Source organism: Leucopleurus acutus, assembly GCF_964270905.1.
Source record: "Leucopleurus acutus genome assembly, chromosome: 19".
NCBI lineage: Eukaryota > Metazoa > Chordata > Mammalia > Artiodactyla > Delphinidae > Leucopleurus > Leucopleurus acutus.
Window position 1 is genome coordinate 48,199,708 of NC_139161.1, and position 23,197 is coordinate 48,222,904.

Sequence of the window (23,197 nt, forward strand, 5' to 3'; positions counted from 1 at the left end):
AGGGAAGAGGAGAGAAGGTGGAGGCCCCTAAGAATTCACACCCTGTGCCCTCAGTTACAAACACAGTCTAGTTGCTAACAATATTAAATTCCAAAATGACTTGTAATGTAGGAAAATAAAATAAACATCCTGCACACTTACCCAATCCGGGTAAACAGCTTCCCATGGGCATGGAGAAAACTGAGGATGAACCTTTTGTTCAGCTGCATGGGAAAAAAAGAGAGGAGAAAACAATTAAACTTTCCCCAGTTTCCTGTTACTGAACAGAGTCCCTAGTGACACAATAACCTGGCCAGGGTCTAAGGGGTGGGCACTAGGGATGGGAACCAAATGAACATGCCCAAACTCTCACACAGACCCAGGGCCCATGCCCAACAGCTGCTGCTCAGCTGAGCCAAGATGACAGCAGGCTCGGTGAACGGACAGCACCCCCTGCTGGCAGTAGTGTCTGTGTGCAGGGAGCGAAGCACTGAATTCCAACTAAGCTGGGTAGATGGCTGTCACCCTCTGCCATCTAGAAGTCACTCTGCCCCCATAATGACGGAAATGAAACACTGACAAGTACAGGACTGAGATGATGATGATCTTGGATAAGTCCCTTCTCCTTCTTACGAGCTGTTTTTCTACCTACCCAAAAAACAGAACTCTTCTTTGGTAACCAAGGGTAAGGTAATCCCACCACTAACTAGCTTATCAAATTGTACTTCTCCAGCTTTGAAAATAAAAGTTCAAACCTTTCCTTTTTTTTTTTTTTTCTTTTATTTGAAAGAAAAACTGAAAGCTGGGGTTATGTGAAATCCTCTGGCTTTTAAATGTTGGCTACTAAAGAAAAAAAATTTAAACATTAGGCAAGCCAAAAGCACACGTTTGCCAGCCACCTCTGGCTCACACAGCCATGAGCTACCGAGTTTTCAATCTCAGTTCAAGGTTCTAGAAAATCTACTTCTATCAAAATTTAGGGGATACATTCCTCTAAACAAAACAAGGCAGGGAAAAAAAATTCAACTCCAAAGAAAGTGGAAATAATCTAAAGACCAAACCCTGTCATCTTCCCTGGTCTCCTGGAAGCAATATGCTCAGGGCCCTGTAGCCTGACAGGGAAGACGGATAAAGGATTTTGATCTCAAGGTGGTGGTTAGGGCAAGGAACAGTCCAGCACCCTGGATGCTCTGCCCAAGAGGAAAATACTCTTCTGGTTTATACCCTTGCAAAACAGAAAACCAGTCAAATTGTGGCAGTTCCACCAATTTCACAAGGAAGCTGGGTGTGAGGAAAGGAGGGCATTCTCGCCTCCCCGATGACTTCAACCACAAACTGCAAACAATCTTCAGTCTTTATATTTGCTTAAACAAATTACACTTAATCAGCAATACCAGACAAAACTCTGATTTCTGTAGCTAAAAAGGATACTTCATGGAATGTAACCTGTCTCTACAGTGAGGTGAGTCAGGGCAGGGGACACTGGGTTCCATGAACAGAAGGGAAAGATGAGGACCTGCCACAAAATAAATGGCCGAGGGCTCCGCCACTGTTAGTGGCAAGGCCTGGGCTAGAATGCAAAGGAAGGTGGTGAAAAACTTACCCCTCAAACCTCTGCCACTTACCTGCTGTGGGGTCTCAGGCAACTGATCTAACCTCCCAAAGTTTTTCTTTCTACGCAGTGGAGATAACAGTACCCATACATTAAGGGACTGGTGCATGAGATAAGGCAACTAAAAGCACGTGCTCGGCATCTGTAAACACTCAAGTGTCAGCTGAACATTCTCTCCCAATGAATGGTAGAGTGAGTGGTAAAATGTTAACAACTGGAGAATCCAGGTGAAGGATATACAAGAGTTCCCTGTATTATTCTTGCAACTTTTCTATGGGTATAAAATTATTTCAAAATAAAAAGGTAAAAATATATATTCTCTCTCTACTCTTGTTTTAACTCAACTGTCCCTTTTTCCAGCTGCCAATCATAAACTGGTTAACTCATCCATAACTAGTTCTATTTATACATACAGGATACTTTGGTAGAAACAGAACGATATTAACCCATCTCGTTCAAGCCAATTACTATCCCCCAAGCCGCAAGATAGCTCAGAAATTCAAGCAACTTAAACCAGTGAATGACAGAACTTGAACCCAGGTCTCCGATTCCAAAACAGTTCTCCTCCCCTTAAACTGCCATCTATCTCAGGAAGAGAACAGGTGAGCTTATTCATGAAGGGCGGCCAATGAGGGGGGAAGAGCAACTAAAAAGAGCAGTTCAGTTTTACCTTTAAGTTTTCCCTACCCATTAGGTAGGAAACAGTGTGTAACTCACAATGCCTCCTGGAACAAAATGAGTGCATCATGAGGTTTTTTAATGCTGGCGTTCTAGCTATACTTCCCAAAGATCCTTCTCTCAGGGTAGTAGATGAAGCCTACTTAATTACCTGACTTCACACCTGCCATTATCATATTTTAACTATATCTAGTAGAAAGTGGATTTCAATGCATTGTTTTTCAACTAGTGATAGTGAAGGGAATCTTAGCAAACTTTGTCAAACTATACACACATTCTCTCTGACCTTGGTTAATGAGAACCACTGCTTTATTTTTAGTCTGAAAGTACCTGTTACCCTAAATATAGTTTCTCTTTATCTGTCACCAACATTTTGAGTAGGAAAGGAGCTAAAATGTAGATACATTCTAGAGAGAGGTAAAGCATGTTATACTGAGGAAGTAGATTTGTTACACATTGATCAAAATGGGGCTAAGCACTATCGTAAATTAATAACACGAAGTCAGCAAGTGCTGAGGCAGAGCTTTTGGAAAACCTAACTGATACCAAGCCCACAAAAGGAAGGTCTTAGCCTGAGCTTCCTCCCTCTCCAACACATCACCATGGATTGGCTCCATGTTTGGAGCTTTTTAATTCCTAACAATACACTCAGATGGTCTCACTCAGGTAGAGAAAGAACTGTTTTTCCGCATATGGTGAGAATATCTGTCTCCAGAGCTTCCTCGTGCAATTACATACTGTTCACCAGAAACTAAAAATGCTTCTTCTTGGGTGTAGCCCTAAGAGACAGTGTTAGAATTATTAAAGGGCTCCTGGCTCTCTGGTTGAAGTCCATAGCCGACTCACAAGGGACTCTTGGGCCTTTTGTACCATCTAAAAGCAAGGACCCAAAGAGACACTAATGGCAATAGTTGCATGGGTAGGTCTCTGGACACTCACAACAAAGTCTGTCCTTCCATTAACTATGGGGTTATGAGTAAAATGGTTTGGGTTGTTCCTCAACTGTAAAATGGAATTTCTACCACTGTCGGTACCTAACTCAGAGCTGAAAGGATAAAACGAAGTCATACAAATTAAAGCATTTTGAGGAATAAATGTCTTATGCAAGCCCCGGTTATTACTACTCAGAACTGCCTAAGTGCTTTATGAACTGTGTAGCGAGGAAAGAGAAAGAAGCTCCTCAGAGGCAGCAAGACATCACCAGAGGAGAGGATTCTGAAATATGCCCAAGTTTAATTCTTAATAGTTGTTCCTGCTTCTAAAAAGTTGTGTGGAAAACTGAATTTCTGAAAAGTGAATCATTTTAAGGACAGTAGGAGGAATTAAGCGGAATTCCTCAGTATTAAGAGGACGTCCGGCATGCGTCTTGAAAGCGTTTTGGGGAACATAAACTATCATTCTCTAATTTATTCATCTGGGATGTCTCTACTTTTATATACCAAGTACTAAAAAAAAAAAAAAAAAAACTTTGTTGTGTTTTAAAAGGGGGGCTCTATCCCCTTAGATATGAGACAACATAGGTGAAGACCAAATTTCAATGGTACCTGTTAGAAAATGTCCAGGACTTTCAGAGCCTGCCATCAAAGCCCAGTTATCTCCCTAAAGCACTGAGATCACAGGTGGAAAAGAATGTGAGCGCAGAGGTGAAGCTGCCCACCTTCATCCCTGTGCTCCCCTGACAGGCACAATCAAGAGCAGACCAACAAGACAGGGTCCCCAAAGCCAAAGAACTTGTAGCCCAAGAATAAAAGATAAATAACAAACCAACTTGCCAACTCCCCATTTATGTTCCAAAACCTAAGACAAGGCCTTCTGACTATGAAGGTGCCAGGAGGGACTGTGCTTCCCTTACTGTCACTATCCCTCAGCCAGGAAAAGTCTGTGGCAGGGAGATCTAAGGAGATGATAGAGAAAGTGAGGAAGGAGGGCACGGCACACAAAACATGGAAGCCTACCGGTTAAGTCAGCAGTATAATACTCATATAGCAGGAATAAAAACTGCTCATTAGAACTTTCAGTATTCCTCTTTCCAGGATATAGATAAATAAAAATGCACAGGCAAGTCAAGTAGCAAGACTCAAATGCCTTGTAGGGAGACAAAGCAAATCACAAAAATCCATCTTCGAATCCCAAAGAGCCACACTGAGGCTGCGGTAGAGCAGGTACGGTGATTACTCTTCACCTTCAGTTTCTGCACCCCTGAACTGTTCTGGGCAGGACGACAGCTCAATTAGCTCTAATTAAGCCCAAGTTCCATGCAGAGCTGTCCTACTTAGATGGCTGGATCTGAGCCATGTGAATTCAAGTGTAAAACGTGCCTCTTAAAACCAATGCACCCCTTGAAACAACAGCTCTCACTCTCACACTGCAGCTTAGTGCTGCCTCAACAAAGTCTTACATTAAAGCAATTTACTTGCTATTACTTCATTATCTCTCCTACTTAAAGCCAGCAAACTGGAGGGAAATTGGGCTAAATGTCAAATCACCAGTCAGCTCCGGAAAACCCAGCCAGCAAGCAGAGGGACAGCTGAGCTTAGAGTACCGGGCTGGCTCTCAGGAGGAAAACTGGCACTAGGTCTAAAGAAAAGAAAAAACCACGAATTTGTGACTATTCTGTATTTATCGCTCCTTTGTTTACTGTGGGGGAGGGAGTAGTACGGAATAATATGAACAAAGACCACTGATCTGGGTTCAAGACCTGGGTTCAAATTTTGGTTATGCCATTTATTTTCTATATAACTATCGACAAATCACGTCCACTCTCTAAGGCTGTTTCTTCAACTATAAAACAAGAAGGCAGGGTGAGATCAATATCGGTGATTCTATAACCCTGAGTGTGTATGCATCACAAGAAGAGCATCTGTAAAAAATATAGATGCCCCAGTCCTTCAGAATCAGAATCCTCAGGGAGGGGAGAAGGGGACTGCGAATCAGCATCTTTAAAAGGTCTCCAGGTAATTCTGAAAGACAGCTAGATCTGGGAATCCCTGGGCTAGATCACGCGTCAGCAAATTATGGCCGAAGCGTTTTTTAGCGTGGCCCATGAGCTAAGAATGGCTCTTATATTTTTTAACAGTTGAAAAAAATCGAAAGAATTTTTCATGACGCATGAAAACTATATGAAATTTAAATGTCAGGGTCCACAAATAGAGTTCTATTGAAACACAGCCACACTTGTTTGTTTCATATTGTCTGTGGCTGCTTTCCCCCTACAAAGGCAGAGCTGAGCAGCTGTAGCTGAGAGTGTGCCCAAAAGCCTAAAATACTATCTGGCCCTTTACAGAAAAAAGATGCTGATCCTTAATCTCATCTATAACACTGGGGTCTCAAAAAAATGTTTGTACCTGCACAGCACTTCAGGGCTACCACACACATACTGGAAACAGCAATGAATCTCACAGGCTGTTTAATAGCAAGCCCCGCCTCTCTGGATGTTCTGACACCTACCCTCCCGCCTATCACCTCAGGGGAATCACCAATCCACAGTGTTCCTTCCAATTCTAAAAGCCCACAAATGAACAGTTCTAACTAAATCTAATCTTTCTTACCAGCTTCTGGGCAAACACCATCCTATTCTATGTTATCACAAAATACACCAAATGCCAAAAGACTGCTGAACTCAAACACCCCAAAGGCTACAGAGAAATATAAATTGGGCTCTCAAGGTTTCCACCTTGGAAGCCACTATGGGGTGGAAACACAACACACCCAAGCCCAATCAATATTTCACTTAGGTCAGAGGGCCCCAGGACTTTTCAAGGGAAAGTAAATTCAACCTGTGCTGTGTGGTCTGATAATCTACAGCTCAGAAGTGCCACCAGCTTAGCATCTCAAGGTATACAGAGACAGAGAGAAAGTTCAGCCAAAGGGCGACACTGTTACTCTGACTGAGTTACTTTCTGAATGACTCTTCTTTCTGACTCATCTCTCTCAGAGCCTGGGAACTCTCATGCCCATCCACCCAAAAAATGGGGGAGATGGGACACCTTTGCAACTGCACAAAGTGGGAGAGAAGAGGACAGGGCTGAAGCTCCCACCTGGTGAAGAGTTGGGCACCAGAAAATAGTCTTCCAAAGGCACATACACAAGCTCAAACCCTCTTTTAAATGAATGGATCAACAGAGCGCTGATGATGGTGAGGTCCTTTTCACACTGTGTCCACCCATTCATGTACTCATTCAACAAAAACTTACTTGCCATCTTCTAGGGACATGACACTGTGCATGAACTATGAACAAGGCAGAGATAATGCCTCCTCTGTGGTTGACACAATTATAAAGTACCATGATTGGCGAAGGATGGGATGCTGTGTATTTCCACAGCAGGAGCATCAGAAATCTCAGAGGAAAAGAGGTAAAGAGTCATGCCTATGTTTCATAAGCACAGGGGACAGCATGTGTGATGGTCCCAAGAGTAGAACATTGTAGACTGGCATGGCCAGGTGAGTGATTCTGCAAGAGGGAGGCTAAAGAAATAGGCTGGGCCAAGTTGTAGATGTCCTTGTTAAAGAGTCTGATCTTAATCAAAGCCACTGAAGGGTTTCGAGCAGGGAAGTGACATGAGCAAACCTCCATTTTTAAAAGGACATTCTGACAACTGTTTAGAAATTTTAGTTTGTTTTTTTTTTTCTGGTTGGGTGGAGGGAGTGTGGAGTAAAATGTTTACAGGCCAGGAGACCAGTTAAGAAGCTGCTGCAATCATCCATTGGCAATAGAGACAGAGAAAAGAGGGAAGACAAAGAAAACCATCATTTCACGCTCAATCGATCATGATCCCTTGTCCCTAACTCCCAATAGTTCTAGTTCTAAGTAACTCAATTTACAGAGACCAGCAGTGGCCCAGAACCAAGCAGAAGTCTTTAGAATCACACAGAAGTCTTACGCAAACTAAGTGAAACACTGATTTCATTTTCAGAAATAATTTGGATATTCTTATTTCCTTTCAATAATATTTTTAAACAGCCTAGCATAGTGTCTGGTACTTAATACATATTCAGTAAGTGACTGTTGAAGAATCTATTAAAATATATAGATTTGAGGGGCTTCCCTGGTGGCACAGGGGTTAAGAATCCGCCTGCCAATGCAGGAGACACAGGTTTGAGCCCTGGTCCGGGAAGATCCCACATGCCGCGGAGCAACTAAGCCCGTGCGCCACAACTACTGGGCCTGCACTCTAGAGCCCACGAGCCACAACTACTGAAGCCCGCGCGCCTAGAGCCTGTGCTCCGCAACAGGAGAAGCCGCTGCAATGAGAAGCCCATGCACTGCAACAAAGAGTAGCCCCCGCTCGCTCCAACTAGAGAAAGCCCGTGTGTAGCAACAAAGACCCAAATGCAGCCAAAAATACATTTAAAAAATAAATAAATAAAATAGATAGACTTGATAGTAGTAAGATAGATTATCCAGGTAACACACAGAAAAAACTCACAAGAAAAACAGTACAGTACTAATACTAATGCTGAAGGGAAACAGCACACTCACCACTATTTATGAGAATTTAAATATTTCTCTTTCTGGAGGATAATTTGGCAAAACCCAAAAGTACTCAAAGGAAAAGAGAGTGCTGGGCTTCCCTGGTGGCGCAGTGGTTAAGAATCTGCCTGCCAATGCAGGGGACACAGGTTCAAGCCCTGGTCCGGGAAGATCCCACATGCCCGTGCACCACAACTACTGAACCTGTGCTCCATGAGCCACAACTACTGAGCCCTCCCACGTGCTGCAACTACTGAAGCCCGTGTGCCTACAGCCTGTGCTCTGCAACAAGAGAAGCCACTGCAATATGAGAAGCCTGCACACCGCAACGAGGAGCAGCCCCCGGGGCTCACCACAACTAGAGAAAGCCCACGCGCAGCAATGAAGACCCAACGCAGACAAAAATAAATAAATAACATTTTAAAAAAAGAAAAGAAGAGAAAACAGAGTACTATCGAGATTTAAGGATTTTGATCCTGAGTAACAGCAGCTCCATCTGCTACATTCCAGCTCAAGAGACTGGACAAGAAGAGACCACAGCTAACATCAGAATACAAGACGAAGTCCTTACAATGGCCTACAAGAGTCCTGTGTAATAATCATTCTCCACTCCTGCGGCTTCCTGATACTTGAATATGCTAAGCACATTCCCACTCAGGGGGCGTGGGGCAGGGGGCGTGGGGGGGGCGATATTTTCTCTCTAGCCCAGTGGTTCCCAACCTTTACGATTCGTGGGAATTACCTCTGAATCTTTAAAAAATACGGACGCCTGACTTCTATCTCCAGATATTCTGATTTAATTGGTGTGGAGGTGAAACCTGGGCATCATGATTTTTAAAAGCTTCCCAGATGATAGTACTGTACCAAAGTTTGAGAACGACTGCTCTAATTTACACTGTTTTTATAGCACTTATCACCAATTTTTACACACACGCCATGACAGCAAGGACTCTGTGGATTTCATTCACCACAGCCAGAGACTCCTAGAAGGTAACCGACAAATACTTGAACAAATAGCCTTTCTAGCCTGGTCTCTGGCTGCTCCTCCTGCCTCCACTCTTGCTGATACAGCCCACCCTTCAGCAACAAACAATTATTTGTGATGCCCTAAATTCACCATGTTCTTCCTGCTGCTATGGCCAATCTCCATCTAATGCCTTCTCATGCACTCCTTTTTATATCTAATAAAGCCCTTCTTTTCCTTGCTTAAGACCCTCCTCCCAACCCTCTTACCTCCAGGCTGAGCTTGACACCTTATCCTCCAGACTCAGAGACTATTTCACAGGCCTCTGTGATACTGGGTATCATGGTACATCTTTATTATATACACACATCTGTCTTTATATGAGCTCTGTCCATAAAATTTTTCCATGATGATGGAAATGTTCCTTATCTTCACTGACCAATACAGTAGCCATCAGCCACAGGTGAGTAATGAGTGTTTGAAAGGTGGCTACGGTGACTGAGGAACTGAACTTTTAATTTTACTTCATTTTAATTAAATAGCCCCATATAGCTAGTGGCTACCACGCCGGTCAGCACAGCTCTAGGTTGATGTCCTTTAGTGAATGATTCGTTTCTATATACCAGGACACAGGAATTATCAATAGTGAGGGACAGCTGATTGAAGAGATGGATGGATATGAGTTTGCCCCAAAGATTATAATACCCATACTTTTATAATTTCTGGCTTTGCCATATGATCGGAGCAAAAGACACACCCTGAACCACAAATAAGGCTCAGCCAATGGGAGCAAAGGATTGGAAGAACCTATTCTACTCTTCTGCCCAGATGTATAATCCACATAGTGTGGAAGTGTGGCCTCACACCTGATTTTAACTATTGGACTGCACCTTTCAGAAGCTTGGGGGCAGCTCCCGACTAAGGACAGGTTGAATTTACAGAGCTGGCTCTGTGCTTTAGGAGTTAAAAGTACCCCAACCTACAAAGACACAACTCAGACACCGAGAGCTCAAGGTTTCCCAGCTGAGCAAAACAAGTGTGTCATACTCAACCACCTTAGTAACAGTCAAAACTTCTCCAGCACCTTCTCTGTGTAAGGCACATTTCTAAGCACTTTATGACTATTAGCCCACTTAACCTCACAACAATCCTGTGAAGTAAGTACTACTATTATTTCTATGTTACAGATGAGAAAACTGAGCACAGAGAGGTTAAGTGACCAGCCCAAGTCTGGTCCCAGAGTCTGAGCTCTTCATCTTCCACCTTTAAAAGGGGCAACTTTTTTTGGCAGAACCAAGAATCACACTGAGGATGTTCATAAAGGCCAGAAGCTAAAGCAGCCCCAAGCAAAAACCTACCAATGGCTCCAGCTATCATTCACTGAAAGACCACTAGGCCAAACCAACCGAGACCTCTTGCAGATTAAGGGAAGTAGACACTTCCAGTCCAGATCATACCATGAAAGTCGGTGGAAGCACTTAACAATGGCACTCTAGGATAATGCCAGCCAGAAGAGAGAAAAAGGAAAAGTGGGAAAAGTGAATAAAAGCTTGTTCTCCATAGCAGTAAAATGCCAGTAATAAAACTAGTAAAATAAAAACCCTCATATTTTTCTAGATAAATCTACAACCCGCCTGTTTAATAGGAGTTCTTCAAGAATCAAAGAATGTATGTGCATTTATACACTATCATCAAGGGACTGTACATGGTCCAGAAAAAATATCAGAAAACATACCCTCCTGCCTACCCACCTACCACAATACAGGAACACCCCTGAATATCTCAGGAAAGGGAGGAGTAAGAACTAACCTAAGAACCCAGAGAAGAACGAAGCTTCAGTTTAAGAAAGATGTGGTCACAAAGAAGGTTTCACAAACCACTCTACTGTGGGCACCAAAAAGCAAATAACCAGCATTACAGGGCGCTCTGACAACCTAACGTGAGCTTCAGATTTAAGCAAGGCACCAAATAAGGGAAGGATTCTGGAGCATCAACTCCTAGGAAAAGTGTTTCAAGTTAAAAATGGTTATTCAGGTTTGGATGTGAACTTCTGTATCTGTTCTTTATCAACAGAGGCACCTCTACCTCACTGGCAGCTAGCAGTAGAAAGGGAAGAAAATGGTTGGAATAAAAATGGGTTACACATAGATGACAAAATGAGCTGACGCAGCCTGGCATTTACCTGGACACCAAAGACAAGGCTATAAACATGCAACACAGAACTTGCAGGATCCCACATCCCAGCTGGACCCAAGCATCGCCAAGGAGCAGGCTGGCCATGATGTCACTTTTCCCCCAACAGCCAGAGTTCAACATTAAGGCCAAAAACCACAGCACTTTTGGTGAGAGACTCAGTTTCACTGTGACTGGAGGAAGGCCCGCTTCCATCTAGTTTTCTGTCAGTCATATCCTTTTTGTGCTGGTTCCCAGACTCAAAATATCTAGTTCAAAAGGCACAGCAAACACCTTCAAATTCCTTGTATTTGATCCAATTCTCCTCTTCATTTTCCTTATCTTCTCTCAACAATGAAAATCAATCTTAGGCACACCAGAAAGCAGGTAAATCATGAACATTAACTTCTTCCTAACTTATTTACAGTGCTTTATCCCTTCCACTGTTACTATGAAATGTATAGGGAAAATGTGAGTTTAGAGTTGAAAGAGAAGCACGAAAATGACGAGTCAAACACCAATTACGCCGGGACTTCCCTGGTGGTGCAGTGGTTAAGAATCCACCTGCCAATGCAGGGGACACGGGTTTGATCCCTGGTCCGGGAAGATCCCATACGCCATGGAGCAACTAAGCCCGTGCGCCACAACTAATGAGCCTGTGCTCTAGAGCCCCCGAGCCACAACTACTGAGCCCACGTGCCGCAACTACTGAAGCCCGCGCACCTTGAGCACGTGCTCCGCAGCCAGAGAAACCACTGCGATGAGAAGTCCGCACACTGCAACGAAGCGTAACCCCCGCTCGTCGCAACTAGAGAAAGCCCACGTGCCGTAATGAAGACCCAACACAGCCAAAAACAAACGAACAAGCAAACAAACAAATAAATAAAAACCAATTACACTGGGTTACACAGTTTGCTTAGTTTGTGACAACTGATCAACCTGTATGGCTTTGACACATGCACTTTCCTGCATGTATATTATACTGTAATAAAGTTTTCTTCAAAATACCACAACCTTTGCTGCTGTTCCACAAAAAGCCTTTATTTCTTGCCAGTATCCTTTGTCCCATATGTCCTAACCCCCATCAAGGTTCTAACTCTGAGGTGGTAAAAAATGAAGGTGACTGTGCTAAAAGGCTGTGGCTCCACCTAGGTGCAGAAAGCTATGCTGGTGTTAAATGCCAGATCTACTGATGGTGTACGTTAGATCCTATTTTACAGATGCAGAAACAAGGAAAGAGACTGAGAAATGTGTTGGCAGAAATAAAAAGAAATTTAGGAATATGACCCAGAAGATCTGACTCCAAGTCTGCATCAGCCACAGGGACAGCTTCTCAGGGGGGCACCAAGGGCATCTACGAGTGTCTTATCCAACCTTTTGATATGTATCACTTCAAAGTATTTTAAAAGCCATACTGTTTTACAGATCTGTCCGGAAGTCTAAAAGAAAATATGCCAAAGAAATTCCTCACAGAGAATGTCAACTGACTTACAAATAGTTTACTTTACAAATTAGGGGCTAGCATCTCAGAGATTTGTGGCACAAGTCAGCTCAAAATCTCATTAGATATAATAAGACTTTTGTATCTTTACCAAGAAACACCCCAGAAAAATGCAAATCCACAGAGGTATTATTCCAACTCCTCTTTTCCCTATGCTTCAGTAGTTGCAGTCCTACTGTGCGTGTGAAGAGCAAGAACAGGACTTATTGCCAACAGTTACAACACAGTGCATAACTTATTCCCAAGCCAAGCTAGGCTTGGCTCAGAAAGCTTCCCAGAATGATGGAAGGCATGACTGTAGGATGACTCAACCTTTGCTAATGCATAAAATAAAGCAAAGAAGAACTATTTGAAGGATTCACTTCTAAGCTTGGGCCAAATCAAAAGCCCAGAAGTATCCACTTTGTGATGAATCTTCAGTTCCAGCTGACTGATTAGACAGCATTGGTGTGGACATCTGTACCGTGGCCTAAGATGTTCTAATGACAGACTCCTGGCTAGGAATCTCAGAAGCAACCACTCAGTTTCTAACCACACCACGTTTTTAATCCATGCTATTCCTTCTGCCAGAAAAGTCTGCTACCCACATCTCCCTAAAGAACTTGTTTCATCTTTCAAAATTAAGGACAGATCACCTTTCTAGGTAGCTTTCCCTGTTTATCATGAGTTAATTTCTTTCTACTCCGTATTACCCCTATACAGTATACATATTTCTATTATAACGTATAACATTTCATTACAAGTATTTACTTACGTATCCATTTTTCTTACTACACTGTATCTTTGAAGGAAGGACCAATATCATTTACCTTTCTAGGTGCAGTGCCTAGAATAATGACCAGCTTACAAAGCTATTCACTAAATATTTATGGAAATGACCTGAATGGGGACAGGAAAAACCCTGATCCCCTCAGAGATGACTAGCTGACCTGAGAAAGAGGTTTCACAACTGGATAAGTAAGAGAAAAGAGAAAAATGTCCATATAAAACTGTGAAGCCAATTATTTAAGTCCACATATAAAGGTATATACCGTACTGCAAGACAGAATACAAAAAAGAAAGAGGAGCCAACAAGAAAACGATTAGAGGTCAGGAGCAGTAAGGACACGACACAAAATGCATGCCAGAAATCCCTGACACTTATTAAAGCCAGTTACGAGTTCAGCTCTAACCTCTGGAACAATTAAAATAGAGAATTATTCTGAATAACAAACTCGTAAATGTGCATGAGGTTAAAAAAAACACACAAAAAAACCTCACACAGTACAACTGTCTCTGATACTAAAAGCAAAAATTTCTCCCGTGGGTTTCCACAAAGAAGATACCAAGTAATGCAAATAGCAGTGATTCCCTAGGCCTCTTTTATTATTTGTCTTAATATAGGCTGATGACCTTACACCAAAGTACAATTCAGTCAAAGCAATACTACCACGGACCAACATGTCACCTAGGTACATGTTCTAGGAATGAATGACATGGAAAGAGCAAAAGGAGGAGAGATGCCTAGTGATTCCCAGAGCAGACACTCAGTAAGTTTTGAATCGGTAGACAGAAGATAGACAACTGGAAAAATCACTGAAGCTCTTAATAATAAAAATGTGTGATAAATACATTTTACAGGGAACTGAGCATCAGAAAGCATCTCAATAGCATTTTAAGTTCCTTCTGGTCTAGGGAGTCTATATACTAATACTCAGAAAATAAAACTGAGCAGTAACTTCAATATTAAATATTCATGAGCAAAGTGAAAGGCTTCCAGGAGGAAGCCTGAGTTTTAACCTGAGTTAACCTGAGTTTCCCCCTGGAGCCAAACAAAGGGTCTACCGACTGGGGTAAGATCACAAGCCAAGAAGACAACTATTTCATATTCTCTACCTTAGCCCAAACATCACACCCAAGACAGTGAAAACAGAGTAGACAGATGAAATCCCGGGACCCTAAAGAGTAGACAGGGATTGCAAGTAACAGAACTACAGATACGTCTCCCCACGAGTATGGTCAGAAACTTAAAAAAACATAGGAAATTGGTGAGAAAGGTAACAGGGGGAAAACGAAAAGGTCAGTGCAGTCTCTTAGCCCACACAACAGACAATATGTTATATATAAAGTGGGCTGCTCCCACTCACTACTAGTAACATCGCCTCACTACTCTGTCCCCTCCTATAGCAGCTGCAGACTGAACATGGATCCAGTGTAAGGGTCTCATTCTTACGTGGAAGGCTCTTCACGGACTAGGAGCTGGATCCTAAGGGACGATTTATAGTACACCCGCACATACATTCCAGTTGGCTGGAACTCAGCAGCTGATTGCTCCCTTGTCTAACTTGGTAAGGAGCCAAAGGAGGACTTTTCTCAGTCGACTCTCCCAGGCTGGAAAATTCTCTAACCCCAGAGTTCTGGCTTAAGTCTGGATATCAGGTTATTCAGGAGATGCCAAAACTACGTCTTTACATTGGCTTTGAACAAGTCTCTCAAGTACACCATACGGATTCCCACAGATCTCAAAATCATCTGGACATTAAGGCCAAAGATGGCCACTCTTCCTCTCACATAGAGAGGAACATGCTTTCCAAAGCATCAAAACAAACCTTTCATAAATCATACATCAACCTGAACAAGTCTTGAAGGGTGAACAACCAACAGACACACTCATTAAATGGCCTCCTTACAACGTTTTTATTCTACACCGAAAATTCTCCCTATTCCCCCAGTGACTGGAATTCTCTCTCCCTGTGGTTGATCCTTATGCCATGAAGGGCCAAATTCTAGGTCTGTTTCTCTGACTGAGAGGAAATGAAGGAAGAAACCTTAACAAGGTGTTTTTTTAATCTCAGTAGGTTCTCAACCAAAACAGTTCCACCCCTCCCAGGGAGTCCTTGGAAAATCATGGGGCCCAACTACTGGCATCTAGTGGATGGGGCCAGGAATGCTAAACATCCTATGGTGACAGGCCAGAAAAATGAACTGTGCCCCCAAAAGGCAATAACACCCTCATTAACAATCAAGGTCCTAAAGGACCTCTGGGTTAATTGCCTTCACCCGCCCAAATCTTCTGGAGCAGTGGTGGGCCAACTTTTTCTGTAAAGGGTCCGGCAGTAAATAGTTTAGGCCTTACAGGCCACGTATGTCTCCCTGTCACACGCTCTTCTTTTTAAAAAACTCCTCACATAGGAAGGTAATAAACGCTTCTTAGCTTGCAGGCCACTGGCAGTCTTGTATCTACCCCTGTTCAGAGCACTCACTACCTGACTCATTAAAGTCCACTTATGTTGAGAGATGCTGACTAAAATAAAATTTGATGCCGTGTGTTATAAACAACTCCAATAATGAACACTACAATTTTAAAGAATGCAACAAGAGCTTCAGAATTTAGTCTTAAAACCTAAGAACTGAGGCATGTATTTGACTTCTAATCGATTAAACAGTTCTCTCCTCTCCTCCCCTGTGCATTTCAGTAGCAAGTTTTCTTGTGAATGTTCGATTTCAAACATGTTACTGAAAAGAGCACGGGGGCAGCCTTTCCCCCTCCCTTGAGGGTATATAACTTCCTATTCACTATGCGTGCCACTCAAGAAGTCTCTTTAGAATTACTACTCTTAACATTTTCTAAAATGTCTAAACCAAACCAAAGCCTGGAAAATCTGACTGGTATCTGGGTCCTGACTTTCCGGATGGTAACTAAAGGTCACGTGGGGTGGAAAGTGGCCTGTGGGTAACACAGAATACACACATGCACGCGAACAGGATATGTTGGTAATCCGGTTTCCTGAGACCTGGTGAGTTGCGAGAGTTCTCATCAACACTCTTGCGGAAGATGAAAAACCTTAAGCTTGGAAATACTGGATTTTAAGAAAGTATTCATTCTTAGAATTAGATTTCTGGCTGAAGCAGAACGGGAAGGTACACCTCCTCTTCCTCCACATTTTAGTTGTCTAAAAACATAAATAAAACAAACACAAAAAATAAATGAAGCGAGTATCTGACGAGGTTTCTTCACCATGTGGAAGCTGGTGTTTGCACCATGGCTTATATCACGTCTCAAGCCCAGAAAGACGAAGAGTGTGGTTTTGGTGTCTAACCAGCCTCAACTGCACCCTGGCACTCTGTTTCTTCCCCCCAGAGAACTCTGCTCTGCTAGAGGAAAGAAACCAACCTCACATCTTGAAACAAAACTGCTAGGATAAAAATAAAGCCCTGAAGTGGTTTGGTGACCGAGGTCATATGGGGCGTTAAGGGTTTGTAGTTAGGGCCAATGTACTTTGAGAAACTTCCACTCACTGCTAACCACAAAGAGACAAAGACAGACATCAGCCCGCGAGTCCAGCAGTGATCCAGGCAGGTGGCCCCAGACCTTGTCTGTTAGAGGCTGTTCCTCACAGCAAACTCATAGGATCAATATCCGAAAAAACCCAGTCCCAGTTGTGACCTTCTTTGAAAGTAATCTCACCAAGCTGTTTCTTATGGCCTGAGCAAAAGAAAGCCAATCTGCAGCCTCTTCCTGTAGAAAAAGAGGCTCTTATGAACTCCTGTCATCACATGCCGCCAAATCTCAGTTGACAGAAGAATACTTTCAAAGAGTTGCCAGGGTGGAGGAGAATGACACGGGGTACATATTGTAAGCTACTTTACAAAAGTAAAGGGCCACATCAGTGACATGAAGTTAATAAAATGCCCACAGCAACCCCGAAAAAATACATGGTACCCACCTTACAGATATAAAATCTCTGTATTCATGAGGCCAAAAAATTAAGCTAACTTTCTCTGCTTTGATGATATAATTATGGGGCAATGCAACAACTGAGTTATCATGGACAAAACATTTACCTATTAGCAGAGAGACTCAATTCTTCTCTATCCTTGTAAATGAAGTCCATGCTTAGGCTATCCAGAGGAAATCAGGTCACAAGCTATTTTGAGCTTCACGGTGGCACGAGCTCTGGAAGCGCCAACCTGAAGGATCGTGATACAACTCTAGGAACTGGAACTCACTCTAATACAAGGCAAGGCATCCTGCCTAAGGAAGCAGGCCTTCTAAAACCATGCTCTCATCTATAGTTATGTTCATGGGTGGGGGCAGGGGGGTGAGGGGAAGGTGGAGGCATTAGATGTGTATCACCCACACATCACAGCTTTCTTCTGCACGGTGGTGGCAGCAGTGGCAGCAGCAGCTGGAGTGCACAAACTATGCAAGGGGCACTGAAAAGCAAGACAAAGGATGGGTCTGAAGAAAATACCACCTGCATACCACACTGTTAAAAAAAGCCTTCAAGCAAATATAATAAGTTGAGCATGTGAAAGCTCTCTGCGACAGGCCACCTGACCTGGATTTCCCACAGTGAAGCTGTGCTCCTTTTTTGGCCCATGTTTACTTTGCTGGACTCTTGATTAACGGCAAGAAAAAAAAAATGTACTCATATGCTATCCAGCCTTGTAGAGCCATGTATCAGAGTCGGAAAGAAAATCATCATCCTCGAAGGAAAAACCACCATGGAAACATGGACACAAGAGATTCAGGCAGGGACAGCACACAAAATCCAGGCAGATGATTCCCAAACCTTGGCAAATAAGGTTCTCACTCTGCCAGAGATTTCACATAACTATTAAAAAGCCTGGGGACAAGGAAAACTACATGAGACCAGAAAAGCTTATTCTAACCAACTGGTTTGGTGGGTGCCATTCAGACTTTACTAAAACACAGCCTGAAGCTTTTCAGTTCACACGCTCACGCAGTATAACTTCTCACTTTTCACCAAGTTGGCTGCAACAGGATGCTGAGGAAAGAGCTCTATCCCAGAGCTCTGTAGGTAGGCCTCAATTCCCACAGGTACAAATTTCATCAAGAAACAGAAGTGATACCTTCAGATTCCTTAGGCTCACTACTGGACAGCAGACAGAGTAACCCAGCCAGGTAGCAGGACATACTGCTCACTGATTTCTGGGTCAACACCAATGACAACGTCACGTGAATCCCAGCAAAACACCTATGGCCCAATGATTAAGACGTTACCCTGTGCCCGAAGTCAGGCCCGTTTGGGTGCTCTTGTCAATCTTAAACTGAATCTCTGAGAAACAACTTAAATGCCTCTTAAAAACCTGGATTGTAATAACTTACTTTGGTGGCACTTTTAAAGCATGGATCACAAAATCAAATGCCTACAGAGGCAAGGTGCGTGATATAAGTAAGCCACATCTAAGCAAGCGCAGGAGAGGTAAAGGGGCTAGTGGCAAACTAAAAGGGGGGAGGTGCTACTCAGCTCTGGCAAATTGTTGCCAGATCTTGAATTCTTTTGAGAATTAGCTGGCAACTGACTATAATTTTAAAATAAAACAAACAAAAATCCACTATTTGTACCACTTGAACTCTGGTTAGTGAGCTCATCTGATACCTCCTAATGCAATAAAAAATGAGGCACACAGCCCCACCAATGAAGTACTCTTACCAAAAATGCTGAAAGTATCTAACCATGTGTTTAACTCTCATTTACAGTTACATGGGGAGAGAGGAACAGGTTAAATGATACCACAAGGAAAGAGAGGCAAATCCAGAATGTGGAAATTCCACAGGACAATTGACCTGCTTCTTCTTCTTTTTTTTTTTTTTTGACCTGCTTCTCTAACAAGCTAGTGACATAAAGAAAATTTTTAAAAGGGAAGGCAGAACCGGTCTTGATTAAAAGAGACTTAGGGAAAAACAATCAAACAATAATATATAGATCTTGATTTGAACAAACCAGCTCTAAGAAGACATTTGTTAGATAATCTGGGAAATGAAGTCATAGATCAGATACTGAATGACACCAAGGAAAGGCATGGCAATGGCCCTGTGGTACGTAAGAAAACGTTCATTATTTTTTTAAAGGCATGTAGGGGGGACTTCCCTGGTGGTCCAGTGGTTAAGACTCCACGCTCCCAAAGCAGGGGGCCCAGGTTCAATCCCTGGTCAGGGAACTAGATCCCGTATGCCGCAACTAAGAGCCTGTGTGCTGCAACTAAAGATCCCACGTGCCGCAACTAAGGATCCCGCATGCAGCAACTAAAAGATCCCACACTCAGCAAGGAAGGTCCTGCATACCACAACTAAGACCCAGTGCAGCCAAATAAATATATATATTTTTTTTTAATTAGAAAATAAAAGGCATGTAGAGAAGTGAAATATGTAGGGATGCAGTGATCTAGGGTTTGCTTTAAAATACTTCAGCAGGGGGTGAAGGGGAAAAGCTGAAACAAATGTGGATGACAGGTATGGGGGTTCATTATGCTATTTTCTTGTGTGTGTTTGAAATTTTTCATAATTAAATAAAACTCTTCAAATCAAGTGAACAGTCTGCATTTAGACAGTGGGTTGTCAGTTTGTGAATCATCAAGCCTCATTGTTCACTTTGGTTAGAAAGCGAAAATTGCAAAATCAAGCCTAATAGCTTAAAAGAACACCGTAACAAAAATATGTCAGTAACAACTACCACCACTGTATGAGAAGTTACGATATGCCACTCATTGCTCTTTACATGTATTATCTCATTTAGTCTATAGTTATCACCACCTTACAAATGAGGAAACCAAAGCGCAGGCAGATTAAGGAACATGCCCAAAGTCTCACAGCTAGTAACTGATAAAACCAGGACTTGAACTTAGGACTTCCCAAAACCCAAGCTGTTAACTCCTGCACTATCCTGCCTCTGACATACAGAATGCTGGACAAAATTAATGAAAGCTAACAAGCTTCCAAACCCTAAAGAAATATAATGGACTTGCAGGCAATCACTCATGGAAGGATCTCCCAACTCCCAAGTCCAATAGTAATATAAAAAAAACAAAGGTGAATAACAGTGTGTATGATATGCCACTAATAGACAATCATATATCTGTCTTATATATACAATTTATATTACATATAAACACACATATACTATACTACCCCATTCAAAAATATTTCTTGGGCTTCCCTGGCGGCTCAGTGGTTGGGAGTCTGCCTGCCAAGGCAGGGGACATGGGTTCAAGCCCTGGTCCAGGAGGATCCTGCATGCTACAGAGTAACTAGGCCCACGCACCACAATTGCTGAGCCTGTGCTCTGAAGCCCATGAGCCACAACTACTGAGTACGCGTGCCATAACTACTGAAGCCCATGCACCTAGAGCCTGTGCTCTGCAGCAAAGAAGCCACCTTTGCTTCTTTGGTGAGAAGCCCGTGCACCGCAACGAGGAGTAGCCCCCGCTCGAGGCAACTAGAGTGGGCCCGCGTGCGGCAATGGAAACCCAACGCAGCCAAAAATAAATAAATAAAATAAGATAAATGAAACATTAAAAAAAATACATTTCTTTAATTAAAATATTTAAAAAGGCAATCACTCCTCTACTAGATCTGTCAATCTCTATTCCCACCTTCCTAGAAACCAACCCTAACATAACTGCCTAGAAATTTCTCCAACAAGAATCCAGCTTTCCAAACAAGGTCACAAACTTCCTATGCCCAGGGGGCCTCACATTAATCCCTCATGCCCCCAATTTATTACTAGCTCAAGATGCTGCCTCATGAAATGGATCCTTTCAGACTCGATCTTTCAGAAACAATAATCAGGGGGCTTCCCTGGTGGCGCAGTGGTTAGGAATCCACCTGCCAATGCAGGGGACATGGGTTCAAGCCCTGGTCCGGGAAGATCTCACATGCCATGGAGCAACTAAACCCGTGCGCCACAACTACCGAGCCTGCACTCTGGAGCCCATGAGCCACAACTACTGAAGCTCGCATGCCACAACTACTGAAGCCCGCATGCCTACAGCCCGAGCTCTACAACAAGAGAAGCCACCGCACTGAGAAGCCCGCACACTGCCACGAAGAGTAACCCCCACTTGCCACAACTACGGAAAGCCCGCACGCAGCAAAAATAAATTTATAAAAAACAAAACAACAATAATCAGCCAGAAATAAATTTATAAAAAACCGCAGCCAAAAATAAATTTATAAAAAACAAAACAACAATAATCAGTCCTATTAGATGTCTAACCTTTCTTAACAAACAAAACAACAATAATCAGTCCTATTAGATGTCTAACGTTTCTTGAACTCACTCTTCCTTATTGTTGTGGCTTGAGAAGTTTCTCTTTATGCACAAGAGACAGGACATTATGGTGTCACTCTAACTGTGCTACTTTGATAAAGACCAAGATACAGATAACTGTGTTGACCATAAATATTAGAATACCACTTTCCCAACCAGATTCTAGGTTAAAAATTAGGCATGGATTTTTCTCTTCTGATATCCCAAGATAATGGGCATTCGACATTTCCAATCTAAATGCTGTGCCCTATAAAAATATGCAGGAAGGGGCTTCCCTGGTGGCGCAGTGGTTGAGAGTCCGCCTGCCGATGCAGGGGATACGGGTTCGTGCCCCGGTCCGGGAGGATCCCACATGCCGCGGAGCAGCTGGGCCCGTGAGCCATGGCCGCTGAGCCTGCGCTTCTGGAGCCTGTGCTCCGCAACGGGAGAGGCCACAGCTGTGAGAGGCCCGCGTACCGCAAAAACAAAACAAAACAAAACAAAAAACAAAAAAAAAATATGCAGGAAGAGCATACCCTAAAATGTTTTATTTATTTATTTTGGCTGCGCTGGGTCTTCATTGCAGTGTGAGGGCTCTCTAGTTGAAGCGCACGGGATCTAGAGCACGTGGGCTCAGTAGCTGTGGTGGATGGACTTAGTTGTGGCATCTCACTGGGATCTTAGTTCCCCGACCAGGGATCGAACCCAGGCCCCCTGCATTGGGAGCGTGGAGTCTTCACCACTGCACCACCAGGGAAGTCCCCTTTAAAAGTGGCTATCTCTAGGTGATAAAACATATTTATCTGCATTTTCAAGCTTTTTTACAATAAGCATGTGTTGGCTTTGTGCATTTTTAAAAATGATAAAAATATGAAAATGAAAAGAGCTTTGCCCTTCTTGATTGAAGCCATTAGCAATTTCCTCCAACCACCAAGACACAAAGAGACACTAGTACCTTCTCCAGGTTCGAGCTCAGAATGCCTAAAGCACCATCTAAGAGAGCAGTCCTCAAATTTTAATCAGCAAACTGTGGGGCAAAAAATTCAGTCCACTTTCACCCTACCAAATTTAATGAATGGAAGAGTATTGCTTTTGTTGAATTAACAATGCAGATGTGACAAGTAAACAATGAGAAATTCCAGAAACAAAATGTTATTTCCAGAATCCAGAAGGATATTATACGGGACCAGCCTACAGACCACCACACACCCACGCGTCCACAGCACCAAACAAGAAAGTGGTTCCTGCAGAAGGTTCAGTCCTTCCACCACTCCAACTTTCTCACGTTATCCTCCAAACTCATCACAGATTTAGATACCCTGCAAAGCTTCTGCTGTGTCACACCACCTCTGTCTTTGCTCGGGCTGTTCCTCCTACTTGGAACACTCTCTTCTCACTCTCCCTAGTTAACATTTCCAGGAAGCCTTCTGAATTCACCCTCCCTTTCGCCACCACAACCCACGCCTCCACCAGGATTGGACCAAGTGCCCTTCTCTGTGCTTCCAAGGCACCCAAGACATACCTCCCTCATTACACTTACACGATACAGTTGGTCCTCATTATCTGTGGATTTCATATTTATGAATTCACCCACTCACTAAAACTTATTAGCAACCCCAAAATCAATACTCACGGTGCTTTCATAGTCATTTGTGAACATGTACAGAGCAGCAAAAAATGTGAGTCTCCGCAGAAGCACATTCCCAGCTGAGATCAAACGGGTGATTTCTCTCATACTTTAAACTAGTGTCCTTTCTGGGGCCTACTTAGTGCCACATTTTCCAC

The 23,197-nt window shown here is 43.1% G+C and overlaps 1 protein-coding gene across 1 annotated transcript in view; it reads right to left on the reverse strand.

The window, feature by feature from the left end:
• SMG6 (SMG6 nonsense mediated mRNA decay factor) overlaps nucleotides 1–23,197 on the reverse strand; it is a 237,562-nt gene that overhangs the window by 187,347 nt on the left and 27,018 nt on the right. Inside the window, exon 9 of the mRNA XM_082861071.1 lies at nucleotides 142–203. Within this exon, the coding sequence (XP_082717197.1) occupies nucleotides 142–203 (62 nt within the window). The remainder of the gene's footprint in view (nucleotides 1–141; nucleotides 204–23,197) is intronic.